Source organism: Leuresthes tenuis, unplaced genomic scaffold (assembly GCF_036924035.1).
Source record: "Leuresthes tenuis unplaced genomic scaffold, fLeuTen1.0.hap1 SCAF_10, whole genome shotgun sequence".
Lineage (NCBI taxonomy): Eukaryota > Metazoa > Chordata > Actinopteri > Atheriniformes > Atherinopsidae > Leuresthes > Leuresthes tenuis.
In genome coordinates, this window is record NW_027325364.1 from 13,387,801 (window position 1) to 13,402,283 (window position 14,483).

Here is a 14,483-nt window from a genome sequence, read left to right on the forward strand (position 1 = left end):
CCAGAAATTGAGATATAGTCAAACACCCCCAGGTTTCTGCCGATGACATATGAACACTGGCAGTGGTGTGAAAGTGTGTGAATGACAAACACATTATAGATTCTACACTTTGTAGAATCTGGCCAAGGTTAAAAGGTGCTAACCATCGGTGGAGAGGCTGGCATATAAGTGTGTGAAAGCTGTCAACATATTGCAGCAAAGCTGCAAAAAGTATTCTGTCATCTGTAAATCAACATTAAACACAGAGCACATCTGAGGCTGGGGAGGGATGTGGGATGTGAAGGTGTCTGTCCATGCATGGAAGTACTGGTCAAAGTGTACGGCTAAAGGATAACCAGAGTCATTCAAGTCAATCCAGAAACAGACACAACTATCACATTTCATTGAAATCCATCTGTGTGTTGTTGAGAGATTTCACTCAAAACTGCTAAAATGAAACGCCACACTGATTTTTTAAAATCTGGAAAACATATAAAACAGATTTCGTGACATTCAGTAGTTTCTGGATCTGCAATGCCACTAAAATGGTTGAGAATGTAACAGCAACAAATAGAGTCCTTGTCCCCTGGAATGATTAAAAATGTAGACCACAAATTGAAATATTTGAACAATATGTTCAAATATAATAGTCAATGTTGAGCAATCCATGCTCTGAGGTCTAAATCCCATCCATCTGGGTAGAAAAAGGGAGAAGCCAAAGGTTAGCAGACTGTAAGCTATGTTCAATGTATTATGTTTCTATCAGCATGGATCATTGTATCTACATGACGCAGGTGTGTTTTGAGTCTGCTTTTTGTGCTCCTGCCTGTGCATTCAGGTTGTGTGTATGCACAGTGAAAATGGTTCACGAGGGAGCTCAGAGCTCTTCAAACTACAATCCAGTCACAGCAGATTGTGTTTTATACATCAGTGCAGGACAGGGGCAAAAAATGTGGATATGCGTGTGAGGAGTTTATGCAGCACAATGTATGTATGCCTATGTTTAAGTACATCGTCAAATCTAAAAATCAGGAAATGTGAATTCAGTAATACTTCTTTTATGTTTTGTTTTTTGTTAATCTCTTTTCTGCTCTGTGTTGGAACTTTTCAACTTCTATATAAGGTCTTGATGTACATTTTATAAGTACTCTTTACATTACACACTACACCCTGCTCCATCCCCTGCCCTTTAAAAACAGAGGATTTCCTGAGTTTGCTTGGCAGCCAGAGTCACAGGGGGAGATTCTGGGGTTTGGTTTCTCCTATGGAATTTTCTCATTTGTACTTCAGTCGTTAAGCCATTAAGCGCTGTTGCTGCAGCAGATCTTCTGCATCTGTCATCTCTTCACCTCTCTAAGCTATGCCTGCGCTCCTCATTGACAAATCTCCAATGGCTGCCCTTTCCTCCAACCTCATGTTTTCCAGTCAATTTGTGGCCTTGAAGTATGGCTTAATTACTCAAGTATACGGGCAGACATCTTTTATTTCAGATGTTTACTGAAAGTTGCTGTCGATCAGGAACATGGAGTAGTATTTATCTGATTCTGCCTGCGTCTATCATCTGTTTACAGTATGTTTTCGCCACTCTCACCCCCTTTTTCTGCCTCCAGCTTTACTGACCTCCTTTTTCCCCCCTATATTTTGTCCTTTTAAAGTTCTTTTCTCTCCCGCTCTGGGCTTTAGGTTCTGGGCCATTATATCCGGAAACAGCAGGACCCACATACGTTCATTAATGAGATCAAATACATCGCTAGTGACCCGGATGATAAATACTTTTTCAACGTTACCGATGAAGCTGCGTTGAATGACATCGTGGATGCTCTGGGAGACCGGATCTTCACCCTGGAAGGTAACAGTGTTAAAACAGAGAGCCAGAAGACGGAAATAAATGTTTAAAATTAGTAAACAGCTGTAGCTTGTCATACTTCAGACTACTAAGATAGTTCAGTTTTCCCTGTTTCATAAATTAATAAATCAAGAAAATTTTATTCATCCCTTTCATTACTTAGACTGATCATTTGTTTGATAGGAAATACTGTATAAAGACTGAATAAGTAAGAGGCAACATCAGGTCTGTGTGAGAAAAAGAGCAGGTGGAGAAAGCAAGAGAGAGGAAATAAAGATAGAGGGTGTACAAAGCTGTCACTAGATGCGGGAACTTGAGAGAAAGGCTGATGAAAAGTGATGCCACCCTTTAATGCTCAGGGAAATTAAAGAGGAAGGGACAGCAGAATAGGAAATGTCTGCCACCTGCGGTCTTCAGTGTAAGTGAGGATAAGAATGATCTGATACTGAGAGGCAGAGGAAGGAAAGGGAAGGGAGGAGATGTGCGAAGAAACACGAGGAAGGAGAGAGCTGACTTGTTGTCTGCCTTTAGGTATGCTGGGCTACAATCAGAGCACGTTCCACATGGAGATGTCTCAGATCGGCTTCTCCACACACACACTGGATGTAAGTGCTACCTGTCAAAATGATCATCAGTGTGTCATCAGTTAGCCGAGTTTGCGCCTCATCCATTCCCTGTTCCCTTCCTCAGGATGGTATCCTGTTTGGGATGGTGGGCGCCTACGACTGGGATGGTGGAGTGTTGAAGGAAGGGACCAATGGACGAATCATACCCCCAAGAGAGGCCTTTGAAAGCGAGTTTCCACTGGAGCTCAAAAATCATGCTGCTTATTTAGGTACCCACATGTCAAACCACGTGTTTGTTGTATTGATACAATATTATCACGATGAATACATTTAGCATTATTTGATCTACTGATTATATTCTAAATTAACTCTAAGTTAATGAGTGTCTGTCAAAGCTCACGTGAAGCCCGACGTGACCGTTACTTGTAGCGGCCCATAAATAGAAAAATGACCTCACTACCACACCCACAAAATGCACATAAATGTAGCAGTAATCCAGTAAAAAAATAGTCCAATCTATGATCTAATCTATTGTTTCGAGGTGCAGCCTCAAAGTCTGTAGCAGAGGAGCTTCTAGGGCTCAAACAGTTTAGCAGTTTTGTCTATTAGAAACCATAAAAACATTTTTACTGAAAAAGTAGAACTAGCACTTTCTTGAACGCCATGAATTACACTGAAGTGTATTTATATGTGATTGCAGGTTACACAGTGTCATCTGTGCTCATCGGTGACTGGAGGAGGCTCTATGTAGCTGGGGCTCCTCGGTTTAAACACAAAGGCAAAGTCATTCTGTTTGAACTCAGTAATGCTGGTGATGTCGAGATCGTACAGGCGTTAAATGGAGAACAGGTGAAGCTCTTTTCATGACGGCCTCCTTTATATTGTCAGGTTTATCTTTTCTCACAGAACGTTGTAAAAGTCTCGTTTTTTTAAAACTTATAACAAGGGCTCCACCTACTGGAGGTAAGATGGAATAACAGGTTTTTGTCTTCAGATTGGGTCTTACTATGGCAGTGAGGTGTGTGGACTGGATATCGATCAGGATGGAATCACTGATGTCCTTCTGGTTGCTGCTCCAATGTACCTTGGCTCAGGAAACAAGGAGGCTGGTAAAGTCTACATCTACACGCTCAGTGGGGTAAGACAGCAGTGGGTCAGGTTACAATTCAAACTACAGTAATATTATATTCTGTTACCTTCAACTCATCCATCTTTTTTTCTCTCTCTTTTTCCCAGGAGCAAGTGTTTGTACATAATGGTACACTGAAGTCAGAGGAGAAGTCCCAGGACGCGAGGTTCGGTTATGCACTGGCAGCCGCTCCAGATCTGAATCACGATGGCTTCACTGATCTGGTGGTGGGAGCTCCACTGGAGGATGAACACAGAGGGGCAATCTATATCTACCACGGAGACGGTATTCACATCAACCACGATTATAAACAGGTTTTTCCCTTTTATCTTTACCTACAAGCTCACTGGTGCTCTTCAGAATTCAGTCAGTCTAACATTTGCCTCTCATGTCCTCACAGCACATACCAGGGTCATCGCTTTCCCCCTCCCTGCAGTATTTTGGCCGCAGTGTGAGCGCCCGGTTGGACTTAGACGGAGATGATTTAATAGACGTGGCAGTGGGAGCACAGGGCAGTGCTGTGCTGCTCAGGTGAGAAGACGCAGAGTAGGAAAGTCTTTTAGTCATAGCAGCAAGCATCCGGACATGTTCTTTAATCACATTCATTAAACAGCTAGTTCCCACACTGGCAGCTACTTTTGTGTTGTGTCACATCGGTAATGTTTTTAAACCGTCTCTCCTAGCTCTCGAAGCATCGTCCAGATCAATGTGAGTCTGTCCTTCCTGCCGCAATCGATCAACGTGATTAAGAAGACGTGTCAGAGGGGAGGCCGAGAATCCGCCTGTCTGAACGCCACAGCCTGTTTCACAGCCATCTCACACTCCTCTGGACGACAGAGCAACGCTTTTGGTAGATCACTTTATTTTTCTCTTAAACCCTACATCCCAGGGAGCCCCATCTGCAATTTCACGACTGATTTCTAATTGAAAAGTTTCATAAATTTCAAATATGTCAGGCAGTAAATGAAATAACAGTGGTCTTAATTGTTAAGGTAGTACTTATACAGCCATATTACACTGGTAAGCAAATCAAATGTGAATGTTTAACTCACTCCTTCTGCTCACTGAGATTCAACAGCTTAGCCACTCCAGCGCTTGATAAGAGGCCAAATGATTATTAGAAACCGCACTCAGCTCCTGTCTTAATTGTCCACTTTCTCTTAAGATCTGTGGGTGTGGGCCATGTTGGATGACAGGAAGTTGTCAGCGCGGGCCCTGTTTGATGACAGCTCCCACAGACAGACCCAGATGTCGGCCCGCGTCCGCACAGGAAAAAGTCTCTGTTACAAACTGCCCTTCCATGTCTATGTGAGCGTTGGTACACGTAAACACAAACACACACACACACATCCTCCATCTCACACTGACAAACATGTGGAAGAGACAGGGTGACGCTTCTTTTTATCTTCATATTTAGGACACAGCAGATTACATTCGTCCAATCCGCTTCTCACTGAGGTTTAAGATCAACAACACAGAAACTGGTCCAGTTCTGGATGAAGGCTGGCCGACCACTGTGAACAAATCTGTGAGTGGCACAAAAGTTAGCATTCCCACCGCACTCACTGCTTCAGATTTCCTACTGTACATGAAAAGGTGCTCTCTCGTCCTCTACGTACACCTGTTCAGATCCCGTTCTTTAAGGACTGCGGTGAGGATGATGTTTGCACAACAGACCTGGTGCTGAAGGCACACATGAACATCTCCGGGACAAGGTAAAGATATGAGATGTCTCTTTATTCACTTTTATCTCCAAAGGTGTTAAACGAAACATCCTCTCAGTCGTTAGGCCTGAGTGACACTGTGCTTTCTCCACAGACAGAAGCCTTATGTGATTCGCAGCCCTCGTAGGCGTCTGGCTGTGGAAGTGGAGCTTCAGAACAGACTGGAAAACGCCTACAACACCAGCCTGACACTACACTATTCACGCAACCTCCACTTCGCCAGCCTTAGCATCAGGGTAGACCACACTCGCATGATCCTAACAAATGTAGCATCACTTGCAAGTAGGCATTCTCATTTATGTAGATTCATTTTTCTTTTCTGTCACCATAGGAGGATGCCCACTTTAAGATCGAGTGTACAACACTTGGCACAAACAGCCACTCGTGTAATGTGAGCTATCCAGTGTTTCGCTCTCAGTCAAAGGTAGGCTCAAGCTAAGGAAACGGCTCCACCACACTCAGCCCACTCACAGTTCTCTCCCTTCAGGTGAAATGTGTCACTTCAGCAGGCCGTCTCTACTGTTTGCAGGTTCACTTTATGTTGGAGTTTGAGTTCAGCTGCACATCTTTACACACTCGAGTGCAAATGAAGCTCAGCGCCACCAGGTAGTTGACTCATAGGTATATTGTGCTCTCATTTTAAGATACTAAAGGATAAACGTAGCCCAGTTTACCCAACCCTCCTGTTTCCTTTGCAGTGACAGCGTGGAGAGACAAGACACTTTGGGGGACAACAGTGTTCAGCTGCAGAGTTTTGTTCAGTATGAGCCAGACCTGTTTGTTAGCAGGTGAGTGTTTACAGCCTGAGCTCCATCTATTTAAAAAAAAAAACTCTGTGTAGTTATTCACACACCACTCTTTTTCCTGTCTGTCGGCAAAGTTACTCTAACCTGAACCGCTACGAGGTCCACCCCACACGGACAGTCTCAGAAGCAACTGGACCAGAATTCTACACACACATCAGGGTAAAGATACAGCACTGTATAAACGTCTTGAGCCCCTTCTTCATTTCTCTAGATTTTTCTTCCAAGCAGCTAGACTTTCATGTAATCTTTTAAAGTGGTTGTGAGCCAAAGTTCTCCAGGCTTCCTGAAGGTCTTTCCCAGTTTTTCTTTGGACACTGCCTGCTTTTTCTGCTCCTTTTCAGTACAGTCCTTTTACCACATGTGTCATATAATCCATCAATTAAGAGTGTGTCATCAGACTACAAGGCAAGATGAGGCAATTAAAGCTTTGTCTGCATTTGCAGCTGCAGAATCTCGGCTGTTACACTGTGAGTAACTTGGAGCTGCGGCTGCATCTGCCCTCAGTGGCTGCAGGAGACAGAGTCTTCATGACTGTGACAGATGTGTCCTCAAACAATGTGAGTGGGCCTCTTGAGTATTTGCATCTTAATTGCTTCTAGGTGATGAGTGACGTGTTTAAATTGCCCCACAGGCCACAGGAGTGAACTGCAGCGTGCTGAGTGAAGTAGCCCAGCTAAAGGCAAGACAGAGAGACGTACGCCCCCTTCATCCCGAGGACATGCTGCATGATGAAATACTGGTGAGGCCTCCTTACTGCAGCAAATGAACACTCCAAAGCTCTCACAAAGATGATAATACGACTTGTGCGTACCTGTGTAGAACTGCAGCACGTCGTGGTGCACAGAGGTTGTGTGTGAGGTCCAGCAGCTTCTGCATGGTGCCTTCATACGAGTCACCCGCAGAGTTCATGACGACTTTTTCAGGAAAGTGAGTTACAGAGCAACGCGCACATGATCAGATACTCATGCAGTGAGTCAAACATTGGTCATCACCCCTCTGTCTATGTCTGCAGGCCAAATATAAGTCAGTGAGGATAACAGGTGCCTATGCTGTCTTGGCTAAGGAGAATAACCTCATCACTCTGGGCACAAGAACCCTTTGGGGGGAGGTAAGACTGCAGAAGGATTCTGAGCAGTGCAGTGGGGGTAATGTTAATTCTCTATGAACTCTCCATGCCTGTTTCTTTTCTATAGACTGTACTGGAGGTACTGAAGGGGCGAGCTATTCCCATCTCGCTCTGGATTCTGATTGGCAGCATCATAGGAGGTTTGCTGCTACTGGCCCTCATTATTTTCATACTGTGGAAGGTATTACATTTAATTTCACTTATTACTTCAAGAAAATATTACAGTGCGTGAAGGACAGGATATTAATCTAATTCGTCTTCTTGTCAGCTCGGATTCTTCACACGCAAACACAGAGGAGAGGATGAAAACCATGAGGACTGAGCCCACCTTCTGCTGCCATGAGAGCAGTCCTTTGCCATGAAGACCACCAGATGAGTGGTGTTTGCCTCCCAGCGGGCACAGAGTTGGTCCTGGGATGGGGCTCAAGACAAAGATGCAACAGGGATCTCCCGGACCAAAGAGAGCATTATCAGGGTCCAACAGAAAAGCACTACCCACTATTTCCAGGATCTGGGGCACTTATGTAAATACTCTTTTTCTAATTTCAAGAAAAAACAAAGTGTATTAAACCACAGTTCTACTATTTAACTTGCAGATTTTTTCCCCCATGGTTTTATATTTCAAACAATCACTTGGCCCAACAGGTTTTGTTTTTACTTTAAAGGAATTAAACCAGTTGAAAAGTATTTTTGTTCTGTTTATTCATTGCTGTTGTATGTAATTAAAACAAGAAAAAAAAATCTATTCAGATTTGACCCCACTCTCAGAAACATCTCAGCTTTAAACTCTAAAAACAATCATATCCGACAGTTATCACATACAAAAAGCAATGGAAAACTGTTGGGGCTGAATCATAGTGTGCTCGAGTCGGTTTCAACTTGCAGATGTTGCAGCGGAGTTGATGTAGGACTCTAGAAGAAAGATGGTTTCATCTACTTGGTTCTCGGCCGAATCCAACCTGGAGGGGAAAAAAAAAAAGGGGAAACGGTAAAACAGGAACATCAAGAAACTTCTGAGATACCTAATTTCCTATACACAAAGTTAGTTTTAGTTTTGTCGTCCTACTTGTTAACATGAAGCCTTAAGCTATCCAGCTGTTGCTTCTCAGGAGCAGTGATCATCTCCTCGACCTCGGTCAGTTGTTCGGGCTCGGCCCCACTGGCCTGCAGAGATGCCAGAATGGCTTCGATTCGCTGGGATTTCTCCAGAAGGCGTCTTTAAATCAACATAAAACCGATCAGCCAATTCATCCATGGCACAGTGCGTGAGGCACACGACCTTAAAGTGTGAAATGATCAAATAAAATCATGATTCAAAGACCCACTTGCTCTCTTTGGTTTCAAACAGGCGTCGATCTACGAGGTTGGCCACTGTCTATAGTGGGAAAATACCCAGAGACAAGACACCAATTATGACAAAAATTAGCATAAAAAAAACAAAAATAACCTGCTAATAGACATCCATCCAGATCTCTGGAGGTTACAGAGTGTTTTTGGTTCACCTTGTAACAGTTCTGCAGCAGCATTCTTGCTGTAGGGAGTTGGTTGACAGTGTAAAAATAAAAGGTGCGAGAGGGAGCGTAGTCTGGTGTCTTGGGGATTTCCTGAAGGATAAATAATAGCCACTCAGAGAGGGTAAACAATGAGAGTTCGCTTCAAATCATTATTATTACAGTGTCTGATAACAATACAGAGTGATGGCTAATTCATCATTTTTTTCTCCACCATGTTTGCATGTGGGAAGCTTTCAATTCATCCGAAAACTATCGGATGCTGTTTGAACAACTCACAATCCATCCTCTGCATACCTGTAGCTGGACCAGGTTCTGGGACAGCAGTGTGTACAGCATGTCTTTAGCCTCTTTCGCTGGAATCATGGCAAAATCTTCAACTTGCTTCTGCTCCAAATGACGTTTCCGTAGCAACAGCCGGAAGATACGAGCTGATCTGGAGCCAAACCTGGTGCCAGATTAAAAGTGGTTTAAATTATAATGAGTTCCTGATAACAGCTAGAACATTTTCACGCTTAAAACACACACCCACTCACCTCTCCTGTACAACAGACTCAAGTGTGGCTCTTGCCAAGTTGGCTAGTGCTCTGTGGAGATCTGAGAGATGAGTTCAGAAAAGCAGCTGTGCGTTGCGATCCGTGGGTTAAATGGTACAAACATGCATGTTATTTACACCTCTAAATGGGAAAAAGGATACTAACGACGAACATCCCTCCTCCACTTTCGCCAGCCTTCCCCACAAACTCCATCTAACAAATAAGAGGTAGAAGATGATTTAATCATTTTGAGTAGATTAATAAAAGACAATTAAACAGTATTAATGCCTACCGGGTCATCCACCAGCAGAGTGAGGTACTGGTCCAGGATAGGTCTGGGGATGTTGTAACTGGCTGGAAGGGACCTGTAAATCTCATTGGCAGATAGGGGCTTTGTACAGGTGGCAGTTGGCGAGGTTGTGACCTCACTCATCCTCAACATGGTCCTCACAATTTCACTGCAAGTCTGAGTTGTTAAAGAGTAAAAAAACTTGATTATTAAAATCAAACAGCCGCTATATTTATGGGTACTAGCAAAGAAAACTGAGACTGAAGGTAAACCCTGGTAGTTCTGAGCTGACTGCGGGATCTTCTCTCACAATTAGGTGGAGGCTGATCCATCTCCTCTTTTCTTTTCAAATCATACATCTCATTAAGATTATTTGATCCTATTTCAAAACCAACCAAAACAGAAATTTCACTGAAAACTCAAATCAATTTTATTTGTGAGAGATAAGAATAACTGAACATCTTATAAAATGCTTATTAACGTAGCTTAGCTTAACCAAAAAGATGGAAAACAAGGGAGAACTATCAGTTTCAAAGGTAACAAAACCCGCCAACTATCTACTGCACAGTTAGCTGTAGCGTCACATAAAAGTAAGAAATGACAAAGGCACCGATCTTTTGATCTGCTTTTAAACTCAGGGTCCCTGACAAATATATTATATATCCATATCAAGTAACATATTTTTAAACCACTTCTTAAAACCTTAAAGTCTTTACTCTTTTTTACTCTGTTGATCTGATTTATGCGTATATTTTCTTCAAGGCTAACCAAGCTGAAAATATGCCTGTGCTGTGTACTTCTAACCTTCGTATTTGAGGTACTTTAAATTTGTAGATTCTTGTTAATGAGAAGATTTGTTTTGATTGAGTTTTCTTCTAAAAACTGCCAGACACATAATAATACCAATAAAACCTTAGAAAAAAAGGGTTTACTTGTTCTTTAAGGATATATTGTATCTTTTAACCTCTGTGTGGAAACCCAACCTGATCCAGCTTGTTGGCGACGGCGCTGATTATTGCCTGGTCCCTGAAGTACAGATGGAAGCGCTCAAAATTCACCTGCCAGTAAATTCCCTCATCGCCGTGCGTCTGAGCAGAAGAGATGCCGAGCATGTGTCAAACAAAACGTGTGGAGAGGCAGAGGGTCAGATTAGTTATGAGCAGATTGTTAGATGTGAGGGATGTTGGAAGCTGTGCAGCTACTGTGTTTCACTTAAATCAAATCACTGGACTGAATCACTGACCTCTGAATCCATTTTAGCCCTTTTTGCATTCCTTTGGTCCTCTCCATCCTCACCAGCGAACTGGCGTTTGCCTCGTCCTAAAAGTGTCACATGAGGAACCTTATAGCAGTCGGGGAAGCTCTCCGGTGTGGGTGGGGCGGCGGGGGCTGCAGGAGCTGCAGGAGCAGCAGGGGTGGCAGGAGTCGCACTAACAGCTGTTTTTTCTTTCGCTCCTCCTGCTGCCAGTGGAGGGCAGCGCTGAAGAAAATGGGTTTCCACCAGATTGGAAAAGGCAGCGGACACGTCGCTGTAATCTACGCTGAGCCCTTCTATAATGACAAAACAGAAACTTGCTACTTGTTACATCACTATTTTGCATTTTATCTAATCCCACATAATCCTCAAAGTCATCACATTTGAAACCTTTTTCCGACACAACCCACCACACCTGGATTGTGAAGCTAATGCTAGTATGAGTGTGTATTTTGGTTGACGAGTGTTCATCCAGTCTGGTTTCTATACAAACTTACAAAGACAGAGGTAGTAGCTTTTTTTGACTGGCAAACCCAAAGCCTGGCTTTAAAAATGCCTTCCAGAAAACTGCAAAAGATTTGCTTGATATGGACACTGACCCTCCATGTTCTGTGTGAGACGGTCTGCGACCGTCTTAACCACACTGCTCATCATCATTTGGCCTCGCTGCAGCAGCTCCTCTACGATTAGCTCGCCGGTGTCGCCGTACAGGGTTTTGGAGGTGTAGATGTAACGAGGGTAGCGCAGAATTCTCAGGATCCGATCGCAACAGGCGTGATACTCTGTCGGGCTGCCGGGCCCTTTCCGACCTGAGGTGAACGTACAAGCCCCATGTTGGACAAGCACGCACAGAGACTTCTTCACCTGGATTGAAAGAGAAAAGGGGAGGGGTCAAATATTTACCGGAGTGTGCTGTGCTACTCTTATTGTTTAAAAAGATAAGAAACTATGGAAGGAAATAAAGGATAAACCCGTCGAAGAATTTACACAGAAACAGATAAATGTGGAAATATAAAGACAAATGGAAGATGAATAAATGTGGAAAAAGACAAATGATAAAACATATATCATTTAGAGCATTATCAGTTATTTTGACTTCTTTTTGTTTCTGTGTGTATTTTCAAATAAATATATTCATATATTCTATGGAAATGACTCCATCCCTCTGAATTACTCGGTTGTTGGCGAGTTCTTTCTGACTTGTATCTGAGTCATAGAATCTGATGGTCGACAGAGTTTGGCGTGACACCGGATCTGCAGTCGAGCGCATCCTCCAAAAGTCGAAGTCAACTTTTTATTTAAGTTTCGTAGCTGTAATATGACTGAAATGTATGTAAATGTAATATGAGTGAATATTCCGCAACTATATTGCTTATCTACAAGCCTCAAATGATTTCAGAAAGCGATTTTAATGAACGTTTAAGTTTAATTAAGTGGCAGACGAGGCAATCTCCACATGCAACGAGAGGAAATTCATAAAGAGGAAGCAGGCAACATATGCTCAAACTCCAAGGTTACTCGTTATTTTTATCTATTTGTCTTTTTCCTCATTCATCTTGTTATTCTTTTAAATATTTATTATTCTTTTTATGAAAATCCTATCATTTCATAAGCAAAATGCCGTTTAAACTACTGCAAAACAAAAATCAAGCATCTTCTACGACTTTATGTATCATTTTATTCTTTTTGACGTTCACTTGCTTGTGAAACAACAGTATGAGTTTATTCAGCCACATTAAGTCATCTGAAACTATGCACTTCAAGTGCAAGTTCTCGAAGTCCTTTCACACTACTGTAAATGTTTCCAGAATGTCACACAACTGGTGAAAGTGGGAAATGATGAACTAAACATCCATTACTTTCAACTACTGCGCAATTAGCTGCAAGAGCATAAAAATCTAAAGGAATAAAATGGTCAGCTTGAATACATCACAACAAATGAAGTTAAAAAAAAAACAGTTTGCCAGACTTACCAGATCCCCAGAGAGGCCAGTTTCATTAACAATGGTTCTTAAATTATGTGTCCCACTTCTGAGCAGGTGTATTCCCACTTTTTCCACCACCTCTCCAAAATGCTCCCGCAGCAGAAGACCACACAGACGTACCTCCTGAGTCGTCATCTGTGCAAACAGCAACATACAAATGAGACATTAAATAAACCATAAGTACCGGCACCAACACCGTTATTCTATGACTGTTTCACAAAGAAATACGTCACAATAGGCCAATTTTACTTCTGTTGCTGACTTTCATTGCCTCCTCTGCCTCCCTGAGCAAAACCACTGTTTGTAATGTGTGTATGACAAAAACTTCTGAAAAGAAATTGGACATTTTGATCTAATATCGACACATAAATTGTTAAAGCAGCAAAACAGCCATTCTGATATTCTCTCGCACATTATGTGGTATCCTTCATATAAACGTCCTATATGACATCACAGAAATACTACCAGCACCTAGAGATGCGTTTTAATCAAAGAAAACAACCACTTTGGGATGTAGAGTGAGGCAGATTTCCTCTAATGAGCTACTCGCTTCAGGTCCTTCCAAACACTGTAAGATCAAGACTTTGGCTTGACCAATCCAAATCATTAACAACCATTGTTAGATAGAAAGACGTGTGGTTGGGGTTATTGTCTTGCTGCATGCCCCATTCCATTGAGATTTAGCTCATGGACAGATGTCCTGGCAACTTCCTTTAAAACTCATCAGTTTAATTCAGAATCCATTGTTTTGTCACTCATGCAATGATGGCAAACCATCCTAGTACAACTGTAGCATAACTGGGTTTCTCGATGACACTATCGCCACCTCATTTCACACACCTAATTCTTTCAACAATCTTTATCTAGTTTTAGGACCTGTGTTAAAGTCTGATAAAGTTTTCCATGAAAAATATATTTAGATAGAATAGAAATTGAAGGGTAAACATTCAAGCATCATTGTGAATGGACAAAAATAACCATTAACTTCTCAACTGATAATTATTTCTAGGGAATGTAATAAGGCTGCAACGAGCAATTATTTTCATTACCAATTTGACTCGACTGACATTTTGTTTTTCCATCCAGCCTAAGAAACAGTTTTTGAAGCTCCATCCTGAATAAGATGCTTAAAAGTCAGAAAATCTCTACTTTTGCAGCTTTTATCTGGACCACAGTTTTAATGATGTTTCTCGTGATTCATACAACTTTACAGGAGTAAGAAACTGCAATAAGTGCCGAACTCATTCGAAGTACATCAACCGAGGTCTAAGTTTTAGTGTATAGAAATAACGAACGTTCAAAATACAGAGCAGAGCTAAACAATGCCAATTTATTAAAATCACCCATTTTTTTGTCTGCATTTATAAGATTATACATTATTAACAAATGTTTGATGGCGTTGTGCATACAAGTTAATACTTCAACAGTGTTATACTGCGACATACACAAGTCACACTCACGTGAATGAGCTCATGTCTACTGGTCTATAAACGTAGTAGCCAACTTATCATTTACAAACTGCATAGTTCAAACACATTTTTACACCAACCTCTCTGACAGATTTGTTTGTGACCAAACGCCGGTCTTTTCTCTAAGCAGCCAACAGACAGACGGTTTTACACATGCTGCTCCTCCATGTCAACACACGCACACTTCCGCTCTCCGGGTTTCTCGCTGGGATTCCGCAGCAGTGCCGCGGTGCATGCCGGGCTGGAGGCGGACAGCTGTCTT

General features: G+C 42.3%; 2 protein-coding genes across 2 annotated transcripts in view; one reads left to right on the top strand and one right to left on the bottom strand.

Moving 5' to 3' along the window:
* itga10 (integrin, alpha 10) overlaps positions 1-7,862 on the top strand; it is a 29,914-nt gene extending 22,052 nt beyond the window's left edge. Inside the window, exons 9-30 of the mRNA XM_072394192.1 lie at positions 1,663-1,828; positions 2,357-2,430; positions 2,516-2,660; positions 3,092-3,240; positions 3,386-3,529; positions 3,628-3,834; positions 3,921-4,051; positions 4,204-4,370; positions 4,686-4,828; positions 4,938-5,048; positions 5,150-5,235; positions 5,339-5,480; positions 5,576-5,668; positions 5,774-5,850; positions 5,943-6,032; positions 6,125-6,209; positions 6,494-6,607; positions 6,682-6,789; positions 6,870-6,977; positions 7,063-7,158; positions 7,244-7,357; positions 7,445-7,862. Of these exons, the coding sequence (XP_072250293.1) occupies positions 1,663-1,828; positions 2,357-2,430; positions 2,516-2,660; positions 3,092-3,240; positions 3,386-3,529; positions 3,628-3,834; positions 3,921-4,051; positions 4,204-4,370; positions 4,686-4,828; positions 4,938-5,048; positions 5,150-5,235; positions 5,339-5,480; positions 5,576-5,668; positions 5,774-5,850; positions 5,943-6,032; positions 6,125-6,209; positions 6,494-6,607; positions 6,682-6,789; positions 6,870-6,977; positions 7,063-7,158; positions 7,244-7,357; positions 7,445-7,498 (2,604 nt within the window). The 3' untranslated portion in view covers positions 7,499-7,862. The remainder of the gene's footprint in view (positions 1-1,662; positions 1,829-2,356; positions 2,431-2,515; positions 2,661-3,091; positions 3,241-3,385; positions 3,530-3,627; positions 3,835-3,920; positions 4,052-4,203; positions 4,371-4,685; positions 4,829-4,937; positions 5,049-5,149; positions 5,236-5,338; positions 5,481-5,575; positions 5,669-5,773; positions 5,851-5,942; positions 6,033-6,124; positions 6,210-6,493; positions 6,608-6,681; positions 6,790-6,869; positions 6,978-7,062; positions 7,159-7,243; positions 7,358-7,444) is intronic.
* Positions 7,066-14,423, bottom strand: polr3c (polymerase (RNA) III (DNA directed) polypeptide C). The gene is made up of 13 exons (XM_072394193.1): positions 14,302-14,423; positions 12,741-12,887; positions 11,367-11,631; positions 10,756-11,063; positions 10,496-10,600; positions 9,516-9,689; positions 9,385-9,436; positions 9,224-9,284; positions 8,985-9,135; positions 8,679-8,780; positions 8,502-8,551; positions 8,243-8,392; positions 7,066-8,135 (listed from the first exon to the last, which is right to left on the bottom strand). The coding sequence occupies exons 2-13, from the start codon at positions 12,885-12,887 to the stop codon at positions 8,051-8,053; spliced, it is 1,650 nt and encodes a 549-aa protein (XP_072250294.1). The 5' UTR covers positions 14,302-14,423; the 3' UTR covers positions 7,066-8,050.
* Between the last annotated feature and the right edge of the window lie 60 nt (positions 14,424-14,483).